Source organism: Salvia splendens, chromosome 15 (assembly GCF_004379255.2).
Source record: "Salvia splendens isolate huo1 chromosome 15, SspV2, whole genome shotgun sequence".
Classification (NCBI taxonomy): Eukaryota; Viridiplantae; Streptophyta; class Magnoliopsida; order Lamiales; family Lamiaceae; genus Salvia; species Salvia splendens.
The window spans coordinates 24,319,222-24,340,923 of record NC_056046.1 but is presented as its reverse complement, the minus strand read 5'-3'; the positions used below and the strand labels follow the sequence as shown (position 1 = coordinate 24,340,923).

Genomic DNA, 21,702 nt, shown 5'->3' with positions numbered 1-21,702 from the left:
AATCAGTACTATATAATGCCAAAATAAATAAAGTAAATATATTACATTATCCTTACAATAAAATAAATAAATAAAGATGTTATGAATACTATAAATTTGTAAGTCGGGTATCCAGTCCCGATTGTGGACTTTTTTTTAAAAATATTTTTAGAAAATTAACTACAAAATTTTAGAAATACAAACTTGTAGTTCGAATTTGATACAAACTTGAAGTAGTTCGAGTTTAAGATAAAAAAACTACTACAAATTATTAGAAATAAAAAAATCATATCATTCATCCACAATAAACATCATAATTCATACCTTAACCCTAAATGTGACTTAACAGTGAAGGATTTCGGGTGTACATTTGATTTTTAAAATAATAAAATAGATATATAATTTATTAAATTTAAATGAAATTAAAAAAATTGGGTAATTCGGATAATTTGGGTATACCTGATCGGATATCGGGTTACCCGATACATAATAATCCAAAATTCCTATACCCGAACCCAATTCCGAAAGCCGAAAAATCGGGTATTGGGTATCCAATTACCCGATATTTCGGGTTCGGATATCGGGTATCCAATTCCCGATATCCATTTTGACAGCCCTAACTCCTACTATAAATTGTAAATTGGGTTCTAATCGGATGAAATTTTTAATTAATGTCATCACTTAATATATTGACGCCATTTCTGTATCATAATCACAATTTAAAATTTTAATTTATCACTAAATAATTTAAACTTTTTATCTAATAAAATGCTTTAGTCATAATACTTATAATTTTACTATTAATAATTAAAATAAAATCATTACATTTATTTAATTTTCTCAAAAATTTCAAAACTAGCTTAATTCCAAAAACTATTAAATTTATTATTATGACAAATTGTCAAAACTAATAGACAGATTTACCATGGTCGAGAGAATATGCTACATATATCTCATATAAATAGACCATTTGGGGATGATACAAATTTTAATACATAATTGGTAAAATAAGAGAGAATGAGAAAAAACAGTGGAATTAGTGTAGTGGATGATGAGGCTTATCAATGATAAAGTAAAAGAGAATAAGAAAAAAAATTCATATATAGATATGGACTATTTATATAAGACGGACCAAAAAGGAAATTGAGCCTATATTTATAAGACGAGGGGAAGTATATAAAATTGATAACAATGATTTGTTAAAAACAGTTTTCATCATAATATACATACAAGTATTTAATATAAAATTAAATATTTAAATAATAATATTATAGTTACTTATTATATTTCAGCATCGGCTTATTTAAACTTTTGGTTCCGTCCCTGAGCAGAAGAAACCTCTCAAAATCAAACAAACCTGGCCATGTGGATGTTTTTGCTTCTTTCCCAATGTATGATGAGGTTGATATCCGCCCATTGCTATCACTGTGTCTTTCGTACCAGCCATTGATCTCTGATTTATATTGGCTGATCCAATTATTACATACTCGTCATCCACTACCATTCCTTTGGCGCGCACATAAATCATGAACCGCTGAAACTTTTGTGCCTCTGAAATCTGAGTGAAATAGCACATTGAGAAAAAGAGAGAATATCATATAAAGGCACAATTTAAGGGAAAATAATTATGTATGTACAAATCCACTATATTTATGTGTCGCTTTATTGATGATCATTTTCTCACTAATTCACAGTTCCACATTTCAGGAAGTGATCGAGTGAATTAATCCTTACACTATAGCAAGCTAATTATTTATGACTTGTTCAAGGCCTATTTTACACTGAAGTACCACCACCGATTAATAAGTTATTCACCATCATGGTCCAAGATTAATAATATATCCAATACATAAGAGCATTAGCAGTGGTGCGGATGTCCCAACAGACATCCCCGCGGACATCCCAAAAACACCTCCTGCCACGTCATACGGACATACCACTGCGGATGCCACGTCATACGGATATCCCACTGCACAGTGACGGACATCCCCAAGGACATCCCGACGGACTTCCCACAATAAAAAAAATTAATGCAATAATCGGGACGTCTGCGCGGACGTCCGTGGGAGTCAACGCAATGGCAGACATCCGCACGGACGTCGCGACGGATATTCGCGGAACGCCGCGGAACTCCGGTGTCCGCAGCGGATGTCCGTATCCGTGCCTCCCTTGCACAATGGCGGACGTCCAGCGCGGACTTCCGGCACGCCGATCGGAATTTCACCGGGACGGGCGCCATTGTTGATGCTCTAAGGCCGCCACAATAGACTAACAAGAGATGGCACGTGCACGTGGATATCGAAACAGAATATAAGGTTGGAAATAGTAACAGTTGACATTCTGTCAGTAAATCCGCACCTACTACACTTAGGGTTTGTTTGGCCCACAGAGTTGGAATTGAATTGGAGTTGGAATCATGTGTGTGTAATGTGTGTGTTTGTAGTGTGTGATGGTGCCCAATTTTATAACTATTTGGAATTTCAATTCTCTACTTTTGACATGTAATTCAAATTGTGGAATTGGGAGTAATAGAAATTGTAATTCAATTCCAAATTCAAATATTTTGATGTACCAAACATGGATTTGGAATTGAAGGCTCCAATTCCAATTCCATGATACCGAACGGAGCCTTATCAAGTTTTAGATTCTCATATAATCGACCAGATATAAGAAAGAACTGTAATCAAATTAAGAAGCATAAACCTAGTCAAGGTGAAGAGATTAGCTAGTCGGCAAAGATACAAAGAATCATCATTTGTTATATCATGATAATTTCAATTTATGCATCTCATTATATTCTCAACACAAGAAAGGACGGATTACGTTCTAACCTTAGCAGCATCCCCAGAGACCTGTAATCTGTTCCCGCTTTCCAATGCAGTAGAAATTCCAAGTAGTCTGGGGATGTGACTTGAGTTTCATTGATTTGATCTCTTTTGCAATAACTTGATATATCATCTGCATTGTTTGGCCCTGCTGTATAAACAGGCATGTAAGCAGCACAGTGTTATGATCTTAAAATTTCAAAGACTCACATAATAACACCATAACACATCACCAATAAACCACTACCGAGTTCGGAGCCTAGGCAGAAAAAACTGTCTGCAATATTTTCCATATGTAACAAAGTAATGCATAAGTGCAAACTGATCCACATAGTATAACACTCCTATTAATAGAGATAGTTTTGAACCTAGTATACTGATCAAGATGCAAACAAATTGCAAGTTACCTGCCAAAATAAAATTTCTTGCACAACATTGTCATTGGGATTTCCTTCAGGCCACATTGGTATAATAATGTACACGGCAAATCTTTCATTAGCTCTTATTTTACTAGTAATTTTCATTGCCAACTCCATACGTATTAAATGATCAGCCCCTGCCATTCGATCACAAGAGAGAAAATGTCAGTGATATAATGGTAGACTAGCAGCATGTGGAAAGACCGGTCATAAGAAAGAGAAAGAAAATATTATTCTACATTCTGCTGAAAAAGTGGACTATTATGATAGCATGTTGGTAATAGCATTTTTTTCACACCTACAGAGCATCTCTCAGTCTCAAACACACACAAGATCCCACAAACTAAAATAAAGTTTACAATTAAGTTCAAAATTCAAATATAAACTTTTAGGTCAAGTTTAAATGTCTGCTAAGTGAAAATTCAACCGGAAAAGTACATAAAACTAGAGAGAATTATAATTTAAGGAAAATCAGGAAATCGTTTTTTACCAGCATCTTTGTCTGAAGGCCAAGCATATGAAGAACCAAGAAAGTATTGATTTTCAATATAAATAAAATGCTGAGCAGATCTTATTGCCTGAATATATGCTGTTTGAATACTTTTGTCTATCACCAGATTCTTGGAGCAAACAAGGTTCTGCAATCAAACTAACATTATATATTAATTTTTTTAAAAGGAAAAGAGCAAAACCATTGTGTTATGTGTGAAATAAAAAATTTCTGTTAAAATTGCATATATCCCAGACTTTTGGCAATTTTATATAGAAAAGATACCAAAGGAAAAAGGCATGAGGATGTTTTAACCTGGGCCTCAGCTTCATCATAGAACTTGGGGAAGCCCCCTGACTCAATGGACCTGAATATCTAAAGAAGAAAAACAAGATTAAAATACAATCAACTCAACATTATCAAAAATAATTTGCACTGTTCCAATCTAGGGGATTCTAACCTGAACGTGCCAATTTTCAGGGTGTTCTTCTCCAGACACATATAGCTTAGGATCATCCTCCCGAGAATACCTGTAAGTTCCATCCTTGGTTACAGAAAGGGCAGGACTTAAAATCCATGTTATTCGCTCAATTTTTTTTATCATTGCATCATCATTCCAATTGGACATCTTTTTCTTTAGTAGACTAAATTCTCTCCACTTGGTTGATTTCTGCCAACGTTGGGCAAAATTTATGAGCACATCATAAGCAGCAGGTCCTTCAAAATTCTGCAGTGCAAATCATGGCATGGCTCCCTTGGAGCTTGCATTCCTGCCTAAGGACGTAAAATGAAAAAACTAATGAATATAGAGTCGCTTAACAGTAACACTCACCATTCACCAGCATAGTCATAGAGTTGCTGTTAAGAGTGAAAGGCGAGGGGAGGGGTAGGGAGCACGAGACGTGCACGGAATTACGATATGTCCAGCGTAAGGCTAGTAATGAATGGAATTCGATCACTTGTATTGCAAACAAGAATAATGAAGAACACTCCTCCGCAGAGGCATACGACTAAGTCGTTGATACGAGCCTCTTTTGCATATTTTGTTTAGATCCTTTTTCTATTATTATTATTTGGTTTAGATATATTAGGGATTTACATATCTATTTCTATATCTTTATTTTCTTGTTCATTAAGTCAGTAGCATTATAAATAGGAGTTATTGTTATCACTTTAAGAATTCAATGAATATATTATTTTCCACAAACTTGTCTTGAGTAACAAGAATATCATATTTCGTTTCCCAATTGTTGTTCGTCGGAGAACGTCCGAAAATCAGCAATCCGTGGTCTATCTTTCGAGAACGTCGAAGGTTCGATCACCTTATCTCTCCGAGAAGTTAGCCATCCGGCCTCGTTACGGAGGACGTCCGTAACAACTGGTGCTTTCATCCAGAGCTCATCCTCCGTCTTCGTTCATCCATATCTCCCAAACAACTCACCAAAAAAAAAAAAACAAAAGTCAGCCGCATCACCACCATCTCTACCACACCCACGCTTCAGTCCGTCGACATGTCATACGACTACGCCGGCTACCGCCGTCGTCAATACAACTTCCCTCAGACCACACAGCCATTCCGTCCCTACCAGCCGGTCCAACCTCGCCATGTAACCTGTTGGGACCCTCCGAGCAGCCGGGCGGAAGTACTCCGTCCGCCGTCGTGGCCTGATCCAGAATCACCCTACGTCTCACACCATTTGGATCCACCCGATCCATCGCGTCGCTTGTCGGTGATGACCCACCGCGGGGATGGTCAACCGGGGTGGTCCCTGCGCAGTAATTCGGAAGGCAACAATCCGCCGCGCGCCTTCCCGGGATCAAGCGAGATTTTCTCCGCCGAGGTAGAGAAGATCATGGCCCGATTTGACAAATTAGAGTCCAGGCTGGAATCACGATGTGAAGTAATCGATCGTCGTGTGAAAAATTTGCATGCGTCAAAAGCAGCGTATGGAAGACAACCCTATGCGGATTTCGATTCGGGAGCGCCTAGGCGTTGTCCAACTGGCTGGGATCCGCCCTTCCAAACTTCCAGTCACCGTGTGGGAGAAACTCGTGCTCCTCTGCTGTCGGAATCACCGCTATACCGTAAGTCGCACTACACCGACTTGGATTCGTCATACGAGCAGCCGAGGCAATACACGACCTCGACTTTAAGGCACCCACCCTATTCGTCGGACGCCCCCCCACGAAATCCCCATGCCGAGTATCACCAATGGCGGCACGAATACAAACCATCGCGGTCTAAACCACCGCCGCTGCCACCAGGTCACCGCCGCTCGGCAGCGCAACTGCCTTTTGCGGCTGCAACGCCGCTGCCGAGGCAATCAGATCGCCTGCCACAACAGTCAAGTCCGGCATCACCCTTAGAGCTGCAGCCATACGTCTCACCAGGGGCTTACCGGCCCTTGCAACCACTGCCCGTGACATCTCCATTATTGGCCGTTAGTCCACATCCACAAGCTGTTGTCCCGAGCTCGTTGAAAAATGAGGAAGAAGAAGTGTTAGACAATTTGCCCTCTCCACCAGCTATGGTCTCTCCGCCGTGCAGCCCCTATATCAGTGGAGAGGAAGAAACATTGTTAGATGGCGACGAGGATGTTGATTCCATTGAGAAAGTGAAGAAGGTCGTCGCATCTCTCGATGCTGCTCGAATGACATCTCACGATGTTGTTGAGAATTGTTTTAGTGAAAATGGTGGTGCTTATCTATGTGCATTAGTTGGAAATAAAGTTGCACCGTCCTTTCCAATACATTTGAAGGAGATTGCCTTTATCTGTGGGGATTTGCATCTGAGGGGTGCTACACGTCGGAATTCTCGATCAACATCACTCGACACCGATGCAAGGTTGATCCCTCCGGGCAATGACACGTCATGTTTGAGCATTCTTGGAAGCGTTGACAAGCTTTTTGTTTTGGCATGGAATTTTTCTGACCACAGTGGGTCTCCTTTGTTGATTTTTGATGGAGGTGATAAATGGAGATATTCAGTTGTTCGATATGTGTTTGATCCAGGAGGAGATACCTCGCCAAAGCTTCTGCGTTCGACTCTCGCCCTTGCTTCGTGGTTCCCACCTTGAGGACAAGGTGGATTTTAACCGCGGGGGAGTTGATACGAGCCTCTTTTGCATATTTTGTTTAGATCCTTTTTCTATTATTATTATTTGGTTTAGATATATTAGGGATTTACATATCTATTTCTATATCTTTATTTTCTTGTTCATTAAGTCAGTAGCATTATAAATAGGAGTTATTGTTATCACTTTAAGAATTCAATGAATATATTATTTTCCACAAACTTGTCTTGAGTAACAAGAATATCATATTTCGTTTCCCAATTGTTGTTCGTCGGAGAACGTCCGAAAATCAGCAATCCGTGGTCTATCTTTCGAGAACGTCGAAGGTTCGATCACCTTATCTCTCCGAGAAGTTAGCCATCCGGCCTCGTTACGGAGGACGTCCGTAACAGTCGTCCAATTACAAATGATCTATCCAAGATGAATTGAACTCCCTAATTACATTTATTTATACTAAACGCAGCTTAACTAAAAAGCAAAGTAGGAAACGGCTGAACTGCTGACTTCTTCAAACCCCTGCGCCGGCTCCCTTCTTTTCCTCGCCGCCTCCAACCTCTTTCCCCTTTTTGCGGCGGGTGTACACCTTCCATCCACCGAGGCTGTTGACCGTATCAGTTGCAGATTAAAAGACGACGTGTCATCAAAAAGTGAACTAGCTGTTTAAGGAATCTCAATAATTAACCACATAATATATGTGGCTCAAACTCTGACTCAAGACTCTATTCTTTAATTCAACTCTATTTCCTGCTTTCGAATTTAATTTCTTACCATACAGAGTGTTAATATCTTTCATGGTCCCCAATAATTCCATTAGCTCAACCACCAATTGATTTTCATCAATCTTAAGCTACAAAATCCGAAGGCAGGACAAAGTAGGTACTTGAAGGAAAGGCTGGAGGTCCCTTCCCTTTGGTGGTAGTAGCGAGAACCAACTACCTCGTTTATGGTCCCTCCTAAAAGCTTGGCAACTATCATCATTGGTTCATTTACCATGATCCCAGTAAGTTTTGATGATCATGAAGAGTTTCTCTTTTAATTATTTTAACTATGTTGATTCAGTGATAAGATAAGGTCAGTCGGTACAAACATTTTACTTCAATTTTGTCCTACTATATAAACCAAACAAAAAATGGGGTTTTATTCTTCTCTTCTCAACACCAATAGCCCGACTCGAACTAATTATCCTGTAAAATGAAATTGAGTAAACAGGAAAACTAGCAAAGGCCAATTAGATACACTAGATGTTTCTAATGCTAAATATTGGTTCTATTTTATCAGTTTGAGTTTATTTTATTATCAAGTCTGTCGGGCTTTTTAGATGATTAGACCTTAGCATGGACCAGAGTAGGACTATTTATATGCTTTAGTTGAGCTAGTACTCGGTAGGGTTAGGATTTGATTACATCCTAATTCCTTAGCGGTGTTCTCTGGCAAGTTCTTTTTCTTTTCTTTCAGTTCCTTCCTCTTTGCGTATAGTTTGGTTTTATTTACCTTACATCTCGATAGAAACTTCATATATCGCAGTTCGAATTGTAGACCATTTAGGATTGATTACGAAAGTTGAGCTCATACAAACAAATGACAGGTCCACAACTGTCGCACAGAGTTTAAACTGCAATACAGAAAGACACATTTCTGGTGGTGTGTAAACACGTTTCCAACTACCTGGAGCAAGATTACAAAAGTAACTCAGCAGAAATTTGAAGCTAGAAAGCTTCTGGAGACAGGGTTCAGAAAAATTAGCAGGATCTGAAATCCCACAAGATGAGCAGTATCTAAGATTAAATTATGCCACAGCTTCAGAGGACCATGAAAAATTGGTTAGCTTATGAATGATGTGTTTCTAATTTCTACATATATCATATAAGGCTTCCTCATCAACAGCCTTTTCATGTTTAAACCGATGGTCCTGTCCTTTTCCAGGTCTGAACATGCTAAGTGTATGCATTTCCAAATAGTAGGATAAGGTCCATGTAATGTGATAGCTCGACTGCATCATTGTGTATTGAAGAAGGCAGCAAAGAAGCTTGATCGAGCTTCGAATACACAGCAGCCGTCCGATGGAGTTTTAGTTTGAGGATTAAACTGCAGCCGTTAGATCTAACTAGCCGTTAGATTAGTTTGTCTTTAAATAGCTGTTTCTGTTTGTTAGTTAGGTTGTTCTTCCTTTTCAATTGTAGCTCGTTTCTCTCTCAATCAATAAACGTCTTTGCGATTCCTTGCACACCCATCTTCAAACGTGCGATACAGCTCAATCAAGAAGATAGCCACCCAATCTTTACAATTGGCGCCGTATGTGGGAAGATAACCTTCTTGGATCGGTTCGATTTCACGGCTTGGAAGCAAAATCGCGAAGATCGATGGCCTCTAGGTTTGAGGCGGAGAAGTTTACGGGGAAGAATGATTTCGCCCTTTGGAGAATGAAAATGCGAGCTATGTTGATCCAGCAAGGCTTGGCTTCGGCGCTTGTGGTTGATGATGAAAAGGGGAAGGAGGCGGCCTTAGATGAGAAGGCGCTGGCCAAGAAGGCGGAAGTTGAAGCTAAAGCACATAGTGCCATTGTGCTTTGCCTCGGCGATAAAGTGCTACGCGAAGTAGCAAAAGAAAAGTCCGCGGCAAGTATGATGACTCGATTGGAGGATCTGTATCTCACGAAATCCCTTGCGAATAGGCTGTTCATGAAGCAGCGTCTCTACTCATATAAGTTCTTGGAGGGAACTGGGGTTCTGGTGCAGCTAGAAGAGTTCGATAAGGCGGTCGACGATCTGGAAAATATCGATGTATCGATAGGAGATGAGGACAAGGCGATCTTGTTGCTCAATGCCTTACCGCATTCTTATGATCAATTTCGTGATGCCTTCCTGTATGGTAGGGATAGAACCATCACGCTACTTGAGGTTCAGACTGCTTTGAGGGCCAAGGAACTTCAAAAGGGCGAGATGAAGGCTGCGACTTCAAATGCTGAGAGCCTGAATGTCAGAAAATTCAAGGGAAAGAAGCAGCCATTTAAGAAACCTCATGAAGTTTTCAAGAACAGCTCATCTGGTCAGAAAGAAACCCGCTCTTGCCATTGGTGTAAGAAGCCAGGTCATTTGAAGAAGGATTGCTTTGCTTGGAAGAGAAAACAAGAAAGTGAAGGCAAGGCGGTTAATTCGGCAGAGGGGGTGGAGGAAGAGGAGATCAATGAGGTTCTGAATGTGGTTGATAACAGAATCTTGGGATCCTGGATTATGGACTCCGGTTGTAGTTTTCATATGTGTCCAAACATTGAATGGTTTGAGGAGATTGGGGAAGCTACTGGCTCTATTATTTTGGGGAACAATCAGGTGTGTTCTATTCAGGGGATTGGCTCGGTGAGATTGGAAAATGAAAATAAAAGGGGTACCATTGTTCTGAGTGGAGTGAGGTACATCCCTGATGTAAAGAGAAACTTGGTGTCTTTAGGTTTCCTAGAAAGAAAGGGTTGTTCTTTCACATCTGCCAATGGAAAAATGGAGGTGTGTAAGGATGGGAAAATACTGATGAGAGCAGAAAGGAGGGGGAGTCTGTACTATATGGATGCCTTAATCTGCAGCAAGAGTTCTGGGGAATCAAATGTAGTGACATCTTGCAGCCTGATGCAATGGCACACCAGGCTGGGACACCCATCAGTCGGGAGTGTGAGGGAATTAGTGAAGAAGGGAGTTCTGTCATGCTCAGATGGTGAGAAGAATCTTTCATGTGAAGAGTGCGTTCTGGGAAAGGCCAAGAAGTTACCATACCCGAGAGGTACTCACTCTTATTCTCAGCCTCTAGACTACGCACATAGTGATTTATGGGGGCCCGCTCAAGAACAATCGATTGGAGGGGGTAGGTATTACATGAGTATAATCGATGACTATTCTAGAAAGTCATGGTTATACATATTGAAAGAGAAATCTGAGGCCTTCAGTCGTTTTAAGGATTGGTGTGCAGAAGTGGAGGCAGAAAAGGGGATGAGCCTGAGGTGTTTCAGAACCGATAATGGACTTGAGTATCTATCTGGTGAATTTGATGAATATTGCAAGGGTAAATGAATAAAGAGGCATAGAACGGTGCCGTTGAACCCCCAACAGAATGGGGTTGCAGAAAGGTTCAATAGAACGGTTCTTGAAAGAGTTAGGTGCATGCTTCTTGCTTCTGGTCTGGGAAAAAGATTTTGGGCAGAGGCAGCCTCCACGGCTGCCAAACTCATAAATAAATGTCCTTTTTCCAGTATAAATGGGGATACTCCTGATTTTAGATGGTATGGGAGCTACAGTGGCTACTCTAAACTCAGAACTTTTGGGTGCAAGGCCTTTGCTCATATGAAGCAAGGCAAGTTGGAAGCTCGAGCATTGAAATGTGTCATGCTTGGGTATCAATCCGGTGTTAAAGGATATAGGCTCTGGTGCATAGAGCCTAGAAATGGTAAGATTGTATTAAGCAGAGATGTGATTTTCTGGGAGCATGATCTACCATTCAGAGACAAGAGCCATGATAAAGGCTCTGCAGCTTCTACTCCTACTTCAGTAATTGAGGTGGAGCCTCCAACTCAGATGGAGTCTGAAACTTCTGACAATACTCATGATGTAGTAGTTGATCCAGTTTTGAATGATCAAGATGCTCAACAACCTGAAACAGCAAGTTTGGAGAATTGGAAGCTTGCAAGAGATAGGTCCAGAAGGACTATCAAGCCATCATCTAAATACTCAGATGCTGAGTTCCTCTTTTATGCTTTATTGGTTGCTGAAGAGATTGAATGTTCAGAACCAAGTTCTTACAATGAGGCCATGCAAGGTAAGGAATGGGAAAAATGGATGCAAGCCATGATAGAAGAAATAGAATCTCTATTGAAAAATGGAACTTGGGTGTTGGTGGAGAAGCCGGATGGAAGGAGGGTTGTGAGCTGTAAATGGGTATTCAAAAAGAAGATTGAAGCTGCAGGACAGGAAGGTATAAGGTTCAAAGCAAGACTAGTAGCCAGAGGTTTCACCCAACAGCAGGGTGTTGATTTGATGAAGTTTTCAGTCCAGTAGTTAAGCACACATCGATCAGAATATTACTAGCTGTTGTGGCAAGGAGAGGATGGGAGTTAGAGCAGCTTGATGTGAAGACGGCCTTCCTACATGGGGATCTCAAGGAGACAATTTATATGCAGCAGCCTGAGGGCTTTGTTAAACCAGAAGAAAAAGGGAAGGTTTGTCTCTTGAAGAAGAGTTTATATGGTCTGAAACAAGCCAGCAGACAGTGGCATAGGAAGTTTGATGATCATATGGTCAGTGTTGGTTTTGTAAGCTCCAAATATGATGAGTGTGTATATATTAAGAATGAAGGTGGAGCTGCTGTTGCTTTCTTATTACTATATGTTGATGATATGCTTCTAGCTGGGGCATGTATGGAAGAGGTTCAGAAAATCAAGAGGGACCTAAGTTCAGCTTTTGAAATAAAGGATTTAGGTCCAGCAAGGAGGATCTTGGGCATGACTGTGATCAGAGACAGAGAAAGAAGGAAAATCTGGCTGACTCAGTGTGATTATGTATTGAGAATGCTAAAGAAATTTGGGCTGGATAATCTGAAAGAGGTATCAGTCCCTATGGGTCAGCATTATAAGCTTTCAATGGATCAAGCTCCTAAGACTGAAGACGATGCAGCAGAGATGAGGAAGATTCCTTATGCAAGTGTAATAGGGAGTGCAATGTATGCAATGATTAGTACAAGGCCTGACATCGCACAGGCTGTGTCTACTACTTCTAGATACATGTCAAATCATGGTAAGGAACATTGGTCAGCCTTGAAATGGTTAATGAAGTATATGAAAGGGGCCAGTAATATGAGAATTTTATTTGATGGAGCAAGGGAATTCACAGATGATGCACTTATTGGCTGGTCAGATTCTGACTATGCGGGTAATGTAGACACCCGCAGATCTCAATCAGGCTACATCTTCACACTTTATGGATCTGCTGTGAGTTGGAAGAGTAGTCTTCAAGCGGTGGTTGCGCTATCCACTACGGAGGCTGAGTTCATGGCGCTTGCAGCTGCTGTAAAAGAAAGTTATTGGCTCAGAGGTATTCTGGGAGATTTTGGTGTGAATCAGAGTGCAGTTGCTATTGGATGCGATAACACTAGTGCAATATGCTTAGCCAAGCATCAAGTATATCATGAAAGGAGTAAGCATATAGATGTACGTTTGCACTTCATCCGTGAGAAGATAGAGGAAGGAGAAGTAAAGGTTTTCAAGGTAGACACGGTTGAAAATCCAGCAGATATGCTAACAAAACCGTTGCCTAAGAGCCAGCTAGAACTGTGCATGAAGCTTGTAAATGTTTGTAGACTGGAGTGATAGCAGTCTGAGCAATCAAGGTGGAGATTTGTAATGTGATAGCTCGACTGCATCATTGTGTATTGAAGAAGGCAGCAAAGAAGCTTGATCGAGCTTCGAATACACAGCAGCCGTCCGATGGAGTTTTACTTTGAGGATTAAACTGCAGCCGTTAGATCTAACTAGCCGTTAGATTAGTTTGTCTTTAAATAGCTGTTTCTGTTTGTTAGTTAGGTTGTTCTTCCTTTTCAATTGTAGCTCGTTTCTCTCTCAATCAATAAACGTCTTTGCGATTCCTTGCACACCCATCTTTAAACGTTCGATATAGCTCAATCAAGAAGATAGCCACCCAATCTTTACAGTCCAAAAATGCATCATAAACGTTACCTATATATATGAACTTATAACTTAAGACAGAGTAATAAGACAGCTACAATAGAAACAGCAGCTATATAAAACACTACCTGCTGTTTAATATAGCTAAGTTTACTGCTCCCATAACGTGGTGATAGAACACAAATTACAGATGAATGCTTAAAAAACTTCTTTGTCTCTTCATCATGAGTTTGCATCACACCCGTCTGCATTCAAAGACAAAAACTATTAATCATTAAATCTATGTAAGTGAGGTTTACCTGTTCATTACCTCTAATAGAAAAATTCAGACAGAAGGGAGATACAAAACCCTGTTATTTAAAGAATCAAAGCATACAGATATCGAGGAAGCACGCCATATATTGCAAAACAAAAATGTATCAAAGTACCAGTTTCTTTAACATTGCATCAACGATCTACTATTTGACCCAACTTTTACAACAAAACTCCATGAAGAGGGGAGTGAAAACAGGCGGTGTATTGTTAAAAGCATATATGTGATGCTGAAGCAAATATGCTTTAGGTTTCTGTTCAGGATCATATGTGCTTAGAGAGAAGATATGGTAATAGAATGCAAAGTTCACTATTTTGATAAGAAACAAACATTTATTTACTACTCCATAAAAATAACCAAATACTGTACACATAGGGCAGAAGTGTCAACGGTCCACATATCACAAAGAAGTAAAAAACTCAATCCTAAAACTTTAAGCTTCATCCTCACTCATAACACATCCCCAGCATAAGTTCTCAGAAATATATTAATCACCAGTTATACAAGCAATTTTTGACAGTTTCAGTCTTCCAACTCTCATGTAAGGTTGGCAAGGTTTATGAGATTAACTGGAATAATACTCCATCCGTCCCACAAGAATATGCACTATTTTCCTTTTTACTCCATCCCAAAAGAATATGCACTTTCTAAATTTTGAAACTCTTTTCTCTCTAATGAGGTGTGACTCATTCTCCATTAACAATACTTTAATTACTTTTTCTTTTTACTTCTCTCTTACATTACCAATTGTGCATTAAAACCTATGTCCAACCCCCAAAGTGTACATTCTTGTGGGACGGGGGGAGTAGTTAGATTGTAGCTTCCTTCCCCAAAAAAGAACATTTGCCTGGTTGTTGAGTTGACTCAACTCACTCAACACATACTAAACGTACTAGCTGTTGTTCAAGCTATCATTTACAATAAACAATGCCTTTAGTGAAATCAAAATCTTAGTACTACGTCAAACGTTCTTTCGTACCTGAGAGCAGTTTCATGATCTTATTCTATGTTTTTCGAAGAACATTTTATTAAAGCTCGTCCATTAAAAACAAAGCAGAATGTACTCTGTCTTTAACTTCATACTAGTAACAAATATGCCGACATCAATAGTTACAAGTAGAGAGCATAATTAGCCCCACAACATATTAATTTCAAGGTGAGCTTTATCAATAGTACAAGAATAAACTAACGTGGTAATTCTTTTATTGTTCTAGACTACAATTAACATTCTATAAGTGTACTAGACTTTTTTTTGTTCTTGCTTTGGGAGAGACGCATGAGGGTCATGCGTCTCTCGTTAATAAAACGCATCACAGAGATGCCTCTTACACAAAGACGCATGAGAGACATGCGTCGTTGGTTTTTTAAATTTTTTTTAAAGACGCATAAGCGTCATGCGTCATAGAGAGAGACGCATCTTCATCATGCGTCGCCTTTTGTTTTTTTATTAGAGGACGCATGACCGTCATGCGTCTTAGGGAGAGACGCATGAGGCTCATGCGTCTCTAATTTGCATAAATCAGAAGCGAGAGAGATAGCAGACGCGAGAGAGAAAGATACCAGACCCGATTTCGGTGATTTCTTAGAGATTTCCCGTCATATTACGGTAAGTTTCCTTCAATCTTCTAACATTCCTCCCTTATTTGTAGTTTATTTGCATATTTTGTGTAGGTTTAGCTCAATTTTGTAAATTAGGGTTTATAACAAATTGTTCAAATTTGACTGTTGTTTTGTTAGTTGTAATGGATTTTATTGGTTAAATTCATTCTATTGTATAGTTTTTGATATGTTTGAGATGCTTGATGTTGCGATTTTGGTTGTTATTGGAGAAGAGAGTAGGGGTTGAAATGTATCTTGTAATTTAACCTTCTAATTTAGTAGTTATATGTAAATTAGGCCTTATAAAGCATGAATTGTGATGAATTGGAGTTTCTAATATATAGTATTCAATGGATTAGGAGTGAATCATTTGGTTTATAATGTTTTATTATTTTGACGATGATTTGAATTTATATGTTATTTGTATTTTAAATGTGAGTTTATAATTGTTGTTTTGTGAATATGTTATTAGATAATATGGAAATTTCAAGTTCTAGCGGGCAGTTATTATATGGACCTGAAGATCCGTCAGTGCTATATCTTCAGAAAAAACATATTTCAAATAAACTACTGAAAGATGGCACAACACAAGTTTTCAAAGTTCGCCCGACGGAAAGTAAGACATGGGATGTCGACATTCATGAGAATATGAGGTATTGGCTTGCGCCTTTGGTTTCAAAGGCGTGATGGATTGTGGGAAGTCGATGAAGGTCGACAATGAGCTGATCACGGCTTTGATTGAGCGTTGGAGGTCGGAGACGCACACTTTCCATCTACCGATCGGAGAGGCAACAGTGACCTTGGAAGATGTGCAAGCCATTTGGGGCTTGAGAGCGGACGGTCGCGTTTTCACAGGGCGTGACAATCATGTCAGATATCCTGATTGGCCTAGCAAGTGCCGAGATTTGTTGGGATGGATACCGGATACATCCATAGAGACAAAGCAAGGCGGTTTGCTGATGACCGCTTTGATCAACCAGACGAAGATACCTTTGGGTGATGACCTGCCTACATATGTATACATCCAAAGGGCACGTATCCATGCCCTAATTTTGTTAGGAGGTCTCATTCTACCAGACACCACGGGGTGTAAGGTTCCTTTTATGTGGTTGAATGCATATGAGGATCCGGACGAGGAGCAGACTATTAGTTGGGGAAGTGCGGCTTTGTCCTACCTATATCATTATCTGTGCGAGGCTTCCATGGATAAGAGGAAAGAGTTGGGCGGGCCTATGATGCTTCTGCAGCTATGGGCGTGGGAAAGAATGTCCACATTGAGGCCGTCATTCATAGGAGCACTCGTGCATAAGCCATATACGCCATGTGGCGCCAGGTATATATTTAAATATTTATTTGTTTATCCATCTTGGGTTATTTGTTTACATCAATTTTATTTATAGGTGGAAAGGAACTACGCAAATAGGAAGTGCTCCTAGATATTCGGTTGAGCATTACCATGATCAAATATCCCTGATTAGACCGGACCATGTGAATATTATTTTAATGTTAACTTAATTTAAGAATTTATTATGAAGTTAGTTTAGCGTTTGCATTGCTGGTTTATAGTTTGTGTGGACGCCATATGCACAATGCATACTTCATGACTACTGTAGTGATGTGAATGGATGTTCCTTGTGCGACACTTACTTGGTGTGTTGGTCCTATGTCGAGGCACATGAGGCTGGACGAGTGCGCCGACAGTTTAATCGGTACTAGGATATTCCTCAGTATGTAGATAGGATGCTAAAAATGCCGATCATTTGGGCAAAAATAATAGTCGTGCTAAGAAGGGTAACAATTGGGAAAACACGCATCAGTTCTACATTGGGGAATGGGACCTGAGGTATGAAAGGTTCCAGACAAGCGAAGACGCCACAGCGATGTCCATTAACATTCCTATGAGTCCGGGGTACATGGCGTGGTATAACAAGATAACAGTGACATACCTGACTCAGCCTGGGGTACGGTCAACTGCTGGGATGAACGAGTCAGCTTCTTCGATGAGATTACTTGTAAGTTTGTTTAATTAAACTATAAGCTTTCATGTGTTATAGATTGTTTCGTATTGATATTTGTATGTTTTTTTATCTAGGTTGAGTGTTTTCAGCAGGTTTTTCATTTAACTACTAAAGAAGAAATGGACCCAAGAATGCGACAGATTCGAGAAATTGCTAGGCATGTCCTTCAGTATACGAACCACGCCGATGTCATGGAGTACCCGGTGATAAGGCTAATTTCATGCATTGGTTAGGAGATTAATTTCATGCATTTACGGGGTCTAACACATCTTTTTGAGCCAGGTGTGTAGAAGGTATCGCCAGACCTAGGAAGAAAGGAAGATAATTACAAGGCGAAGGAAATACGGCGATAAAGTGAACATTATGAAGAAACAATGACTAGACGGAAGAGATCGCTAAAACTGAAGGGCGGAACAGAGATTTCATGCGAAGGCTTCTAGAAGATCAACTTCGCATCTATATAAGGGAGAGAGCATGCAACTCGGAAAGAAGGATCTTTTTCGGCTCTAAGTTCACTCGCACACTTCTACACATTTGGTTTTCGGAATTCGGGAGGGTTCGGGTTTTACTTTCAGTTAGTTGTTGTGTAACACCGTCCTCACGTAGGGTGAAGAAACAATTACTGCTTTCATTTCCGTTTGTTGCTGCGAATTTCACCGAGCTTCGTTGTTCGAAGCTCGGCTTGTTTGACTGTCGAATTACTGTTGAACCTTTCTATGCAATTTTTATTTTCTGTTAAGGCGATGTTGATTTCGAGTATGGATGATGTTTATTTCTGAGTTTATAGTTATTTGCTTGAATGGATGATTTTCGCACTTGATCTGTGAAGTTGAGATAGAATCGTGGATGGATTGTCGTTGATCGGAGCAGATTTGCTGGATCAGAGTTTATGGAGTTGATTTTAGTCGTAATTGGGTTCAGATTGCTTGGATCCGGAGTGGATTAAGCGTTCGACGTTTGGATCTGAAGCAGAGTGGGTTGATTGTGCATGAGTTTGATGTTTCATTTCTGTTTTCTGTTTACTTCATCTAGTAGAAGTAAATTTGTTGGTTTCCGATTAATCGTCAGTTTCCGACGACCGAATCTGTATGTTTTGTTTGAATCTGGATTATTACTCTGTTTTCTCCATGTTCGCGTTTAATTCAGGTAAGAAGATGCAGGTCGTTGTTAGTTAAATTCAAAGTTTGTTATTTGCAGCTTTTAATCCGTATTTCGCTATTTTTGGAAGATGGTCCCCACTGCATGTTACTTTATGTCTAGCTAAATTAGATAGTTGTTTACTAGGTCAAGGAAGTTTGCTCGAGGTGTTGAGGTTGAGATGATGATCCGTGTTTGCACGAAGTTTTCAGCTTCCTAGGTCTAGTGTTATATTTTATTCCTAAGTCTAGTAATAGCGTTCCTCAACCCAAAATTGCGTGGCAGCAACCAATTCACCTTTCCAGAATCACCTAAATGCATTCATACGAATCCATCTTCGTGGAATCGATCCATACTTCCCTGTACTAGTTCATAGTATAGCGGGTTGAGGTTTTTGAAGGTGGAATTTGTGTGTCCGACTACGTAGACTTCTGAGATCCTCTGAGTTCTTAGACCTCGTGATCTAGTGGATTCTCTGGGTTTGCGAAGCTTGACCTAGCACAAAAGCACACACAGTTCTCGTAGAGGACCCTTCAAATGGCGCCGTTGCCGGGGATGGATGGCGTAGTTTGTGATTGTGTTTAGAGATTTTGGCGTATATAGTTTTGATTTATTTTTCTTTCTCTTTATTTTTAGTTTATGAGTAGAGGCTCACGGTTTGGACACTGGGGTAACTCATCTGGGTGGAGGAATGATCGGTTTACTTGGCAGGTCCGAGAGACAACATCTAAGGTCATCACCAGATTGGGATTATCTACGGGAGATCCATTTCTGTTTGGTTCAGAAAGTGACGAGGATTGGAGTTCGTCAGGAAGGGAAGATCACACGTCGTCTTCAGAAACAGAAACAGAGGAGGCGAGGATCAGAGACATGGCACACATAGTCGATCCAGATCTGGAGATGGTTCGCTCACTGCCAATTTAGATGGTGAGCCAGCCCGGGCTATAGTTATGAATCCGCATCAGATGGCCATCGATATTAAAACAAATGTGCTAGGCATTCTATCGACGTTCTCCGGGCGTAGGAACGAGTGTCCACATGAGTTTCTAAATGAGTTTAGCAAGCTGTGCAGTATTCAGAAAAGTCCCAACGACACAACAGAGGAAGATTATCGCCTACGTGCAATTCCATTTGCTCTCAAGGGAGAGGCTAACACATGGCTGCTGAGGCTGCCTCAGGATTCCATCCGGACATGGAGAGATTTCAAGTTGGAGTTTCTGGATTACTTTTTCCCTTCAAACACGACAAACGCTCTTAAGAAGGCAATCGTAGAGTGTAAACAGGAGTATGATGAATCTCTGGGTCAATATTGGTCACGATTTAAGGGATTGTTTGATGTTTGCCCGAATCATAGAATGATCGAGGCAGAAATTTATTATCTGTTTTATGAAGGAGAAAACCCTGAATCCAAGGATCTGATGAATTCCTCGAGTGGGGGAAATTTTATGAAGAAAAAGGGAAGTGAAGCGAGAGAAATCTTGGGAAAGCTGATAGAGGCCAAAAAGGCATACGACAGCCCGAGGAACATTATGAGGAGAGGGTCAGCAAATGCTCTGAGAGAGCAAGATGACGAAAGAGTCGAGGCGAGAATAGATAGGCTTGAGAAAGCACTCTTGAATGCAATCGAGAAGACTAACCCACCAGCCTCACAAGAGAAAGAGAAGCCTCAGGGTCCAAGAGAAATTTCACCCCAGCAATATTATGGCCCTCAAGAGGGAGATTACCAGGCCCAAGTTAACACGATGGGGAGTTGGAACCCAGATGGAAGTTGGAATCAAGGGAGACAGAGGGATGCGCCATTGAGAAATTATCCCAATTTAGATGGTCTGACAACGATCCAAACCAGCCACCTCCACCAGAAATCAGGAGGGGCAGAACAACTGGAGCAACCGGAACGAGGGAGATCATTCGAATTAGGGAAACAAGAATCAAAACCACCAGGGGAACTCTTATGTACCGCCACACCAAAGGAACTGCCTTGGAAATTATCAGAATTCCCAAACCACTTACCAGGGGAACCAAGGGCAAGGAAATTAGTACAACAACAGTTCAAGAGGTCAAGGAAATTTCCGCCAACACCAAGGGAGTGGACCAAACCTAGGTTCGGGACCGAATCCCGGCCAACCCAATTCTAAACCACCAAAGAATCATGATGATATGGTGCACGATCTAGTCAGTTCGCAACAGCATCTGCAGAACAACTTACAAACTAACAATGACGTGGTGCATAAGCTTCAAGACGCTCAGTTGGAGCAGAAGGCAGCAATGGACATGTTGGCCAAGCAATTATCCCAGATTGCGACTTCCTTGAGCGAGATGCGAGGGAACGAAGGAAAGATTCCTGCCTCAGTAAGGCCACCAGATAGAGCTAACATCAGTCAAATCACTTTAAGATCTGGGCGAGGTTATGACTGCCCAGTGATGAGGATAAACGAAGAGACACCTCCCACAGAAAGCAAGGAAAGGAAGAACTCAGTTCCTGAATCTGAGAATTCGAAAGTAGGGAGCACCGTAAGAGGAGATGACCTTCGGGAAAGTGATCTATGGAGACCACTACCAAGTATGTATGAACCATTTTTCCTAGACCCAGAGCCAGAAGTGGATGATGAAGTAGTGAGGAAGGAAATGGGTGAGTCTTCAGCTAGAGGTTCTACAAGAGCGGGGAAACAATTGAAACCATTTCCGCACCGTGGAGAGGTTAAGAAGAAGAAGGATGATCTGGTGGATTTTATGGACATTTTTGGAAAAATAGAGATCAACTTACCGTTCTTGCAGGCTTTGAAATTGCCGGTCTTCAGCAAATTCATCAAGGAATTCATAGCTGGAAAGACCAGACCCAGTGGGAAGATCCTGATTGGCGAGAACGTGTCAGCAGTGATTCAGAAACGAAGGATGCCTTCGAAGTGCAATGACCCAGGTATGTTCACCCTACCCATTTCCATTGGTGATGTCAGAATTGAGCATGCTATGTGTGACTTATGGGCGTCAATAATTGTTTTACCGCTTTCCATATACAAAAAGCTGGTAGGAGTAGGAATGGTGAATACAAAAGTGGTAATCCAATTGGCGGATAGGTCGTGCATTTGTTATAGTCTTGGAAAATGTTATAGTCAAAGTGCATGATTTTCTGTATCCAGCCGATTTCCATATTATTAAAATGAGTGATCATGAATCTGCTGAGTCTAGCGGG

General features: G+C 40.6%; 1 protein-coding gene and 1 pseudogene across 2 annotated transcripts; one reads left to right on the top strand and one right to left on the bottom strand.

The window, feature by feature from the left end:
- Nucleotides 1–1,281: 1,281 nt before the first annotated feature.
- LOC121766905 overlaps nt 1,282–21,702 on the bottom strand; it is a 34,041-nt pseudogene continuing 13,620 nt past the window's right edge.
- LOC121768238 (protein MAIN-LIKE 2-like) lies at nt 15,171–18,107 on the top strand. 2 transcript variants are annotated; one of them, XM_042164662.1, is made up of 3 exons: nt 15,171–15,364; nt 15,830–16,690; nt 16,758–16,930. In XM_042164662.1, exons 2-3 carry the CDS (start codon nt 16,044–16,046, stop codon nt 16,870–16,872), a joined length of 762 nt encoding a protein of 253 aa, XP_042020596.1. In that variant the 5' UTR covers nt 15,171–15,364; nt 15,830–16,043; the 3' UTR covers nt 16,873–16,930. The 2 variants fall into 2 exon arrangements, 1 of the variants encoding a protein (XP_042020596.1); XR_006043321.1 differs by lacking the exons at nt 15,171–15,364; nt 15,830–16,690; nt 16,758–16,930 and adding exons at nt 17,031–17,369; nt 17,450–17,578; nt 17,658–18,107.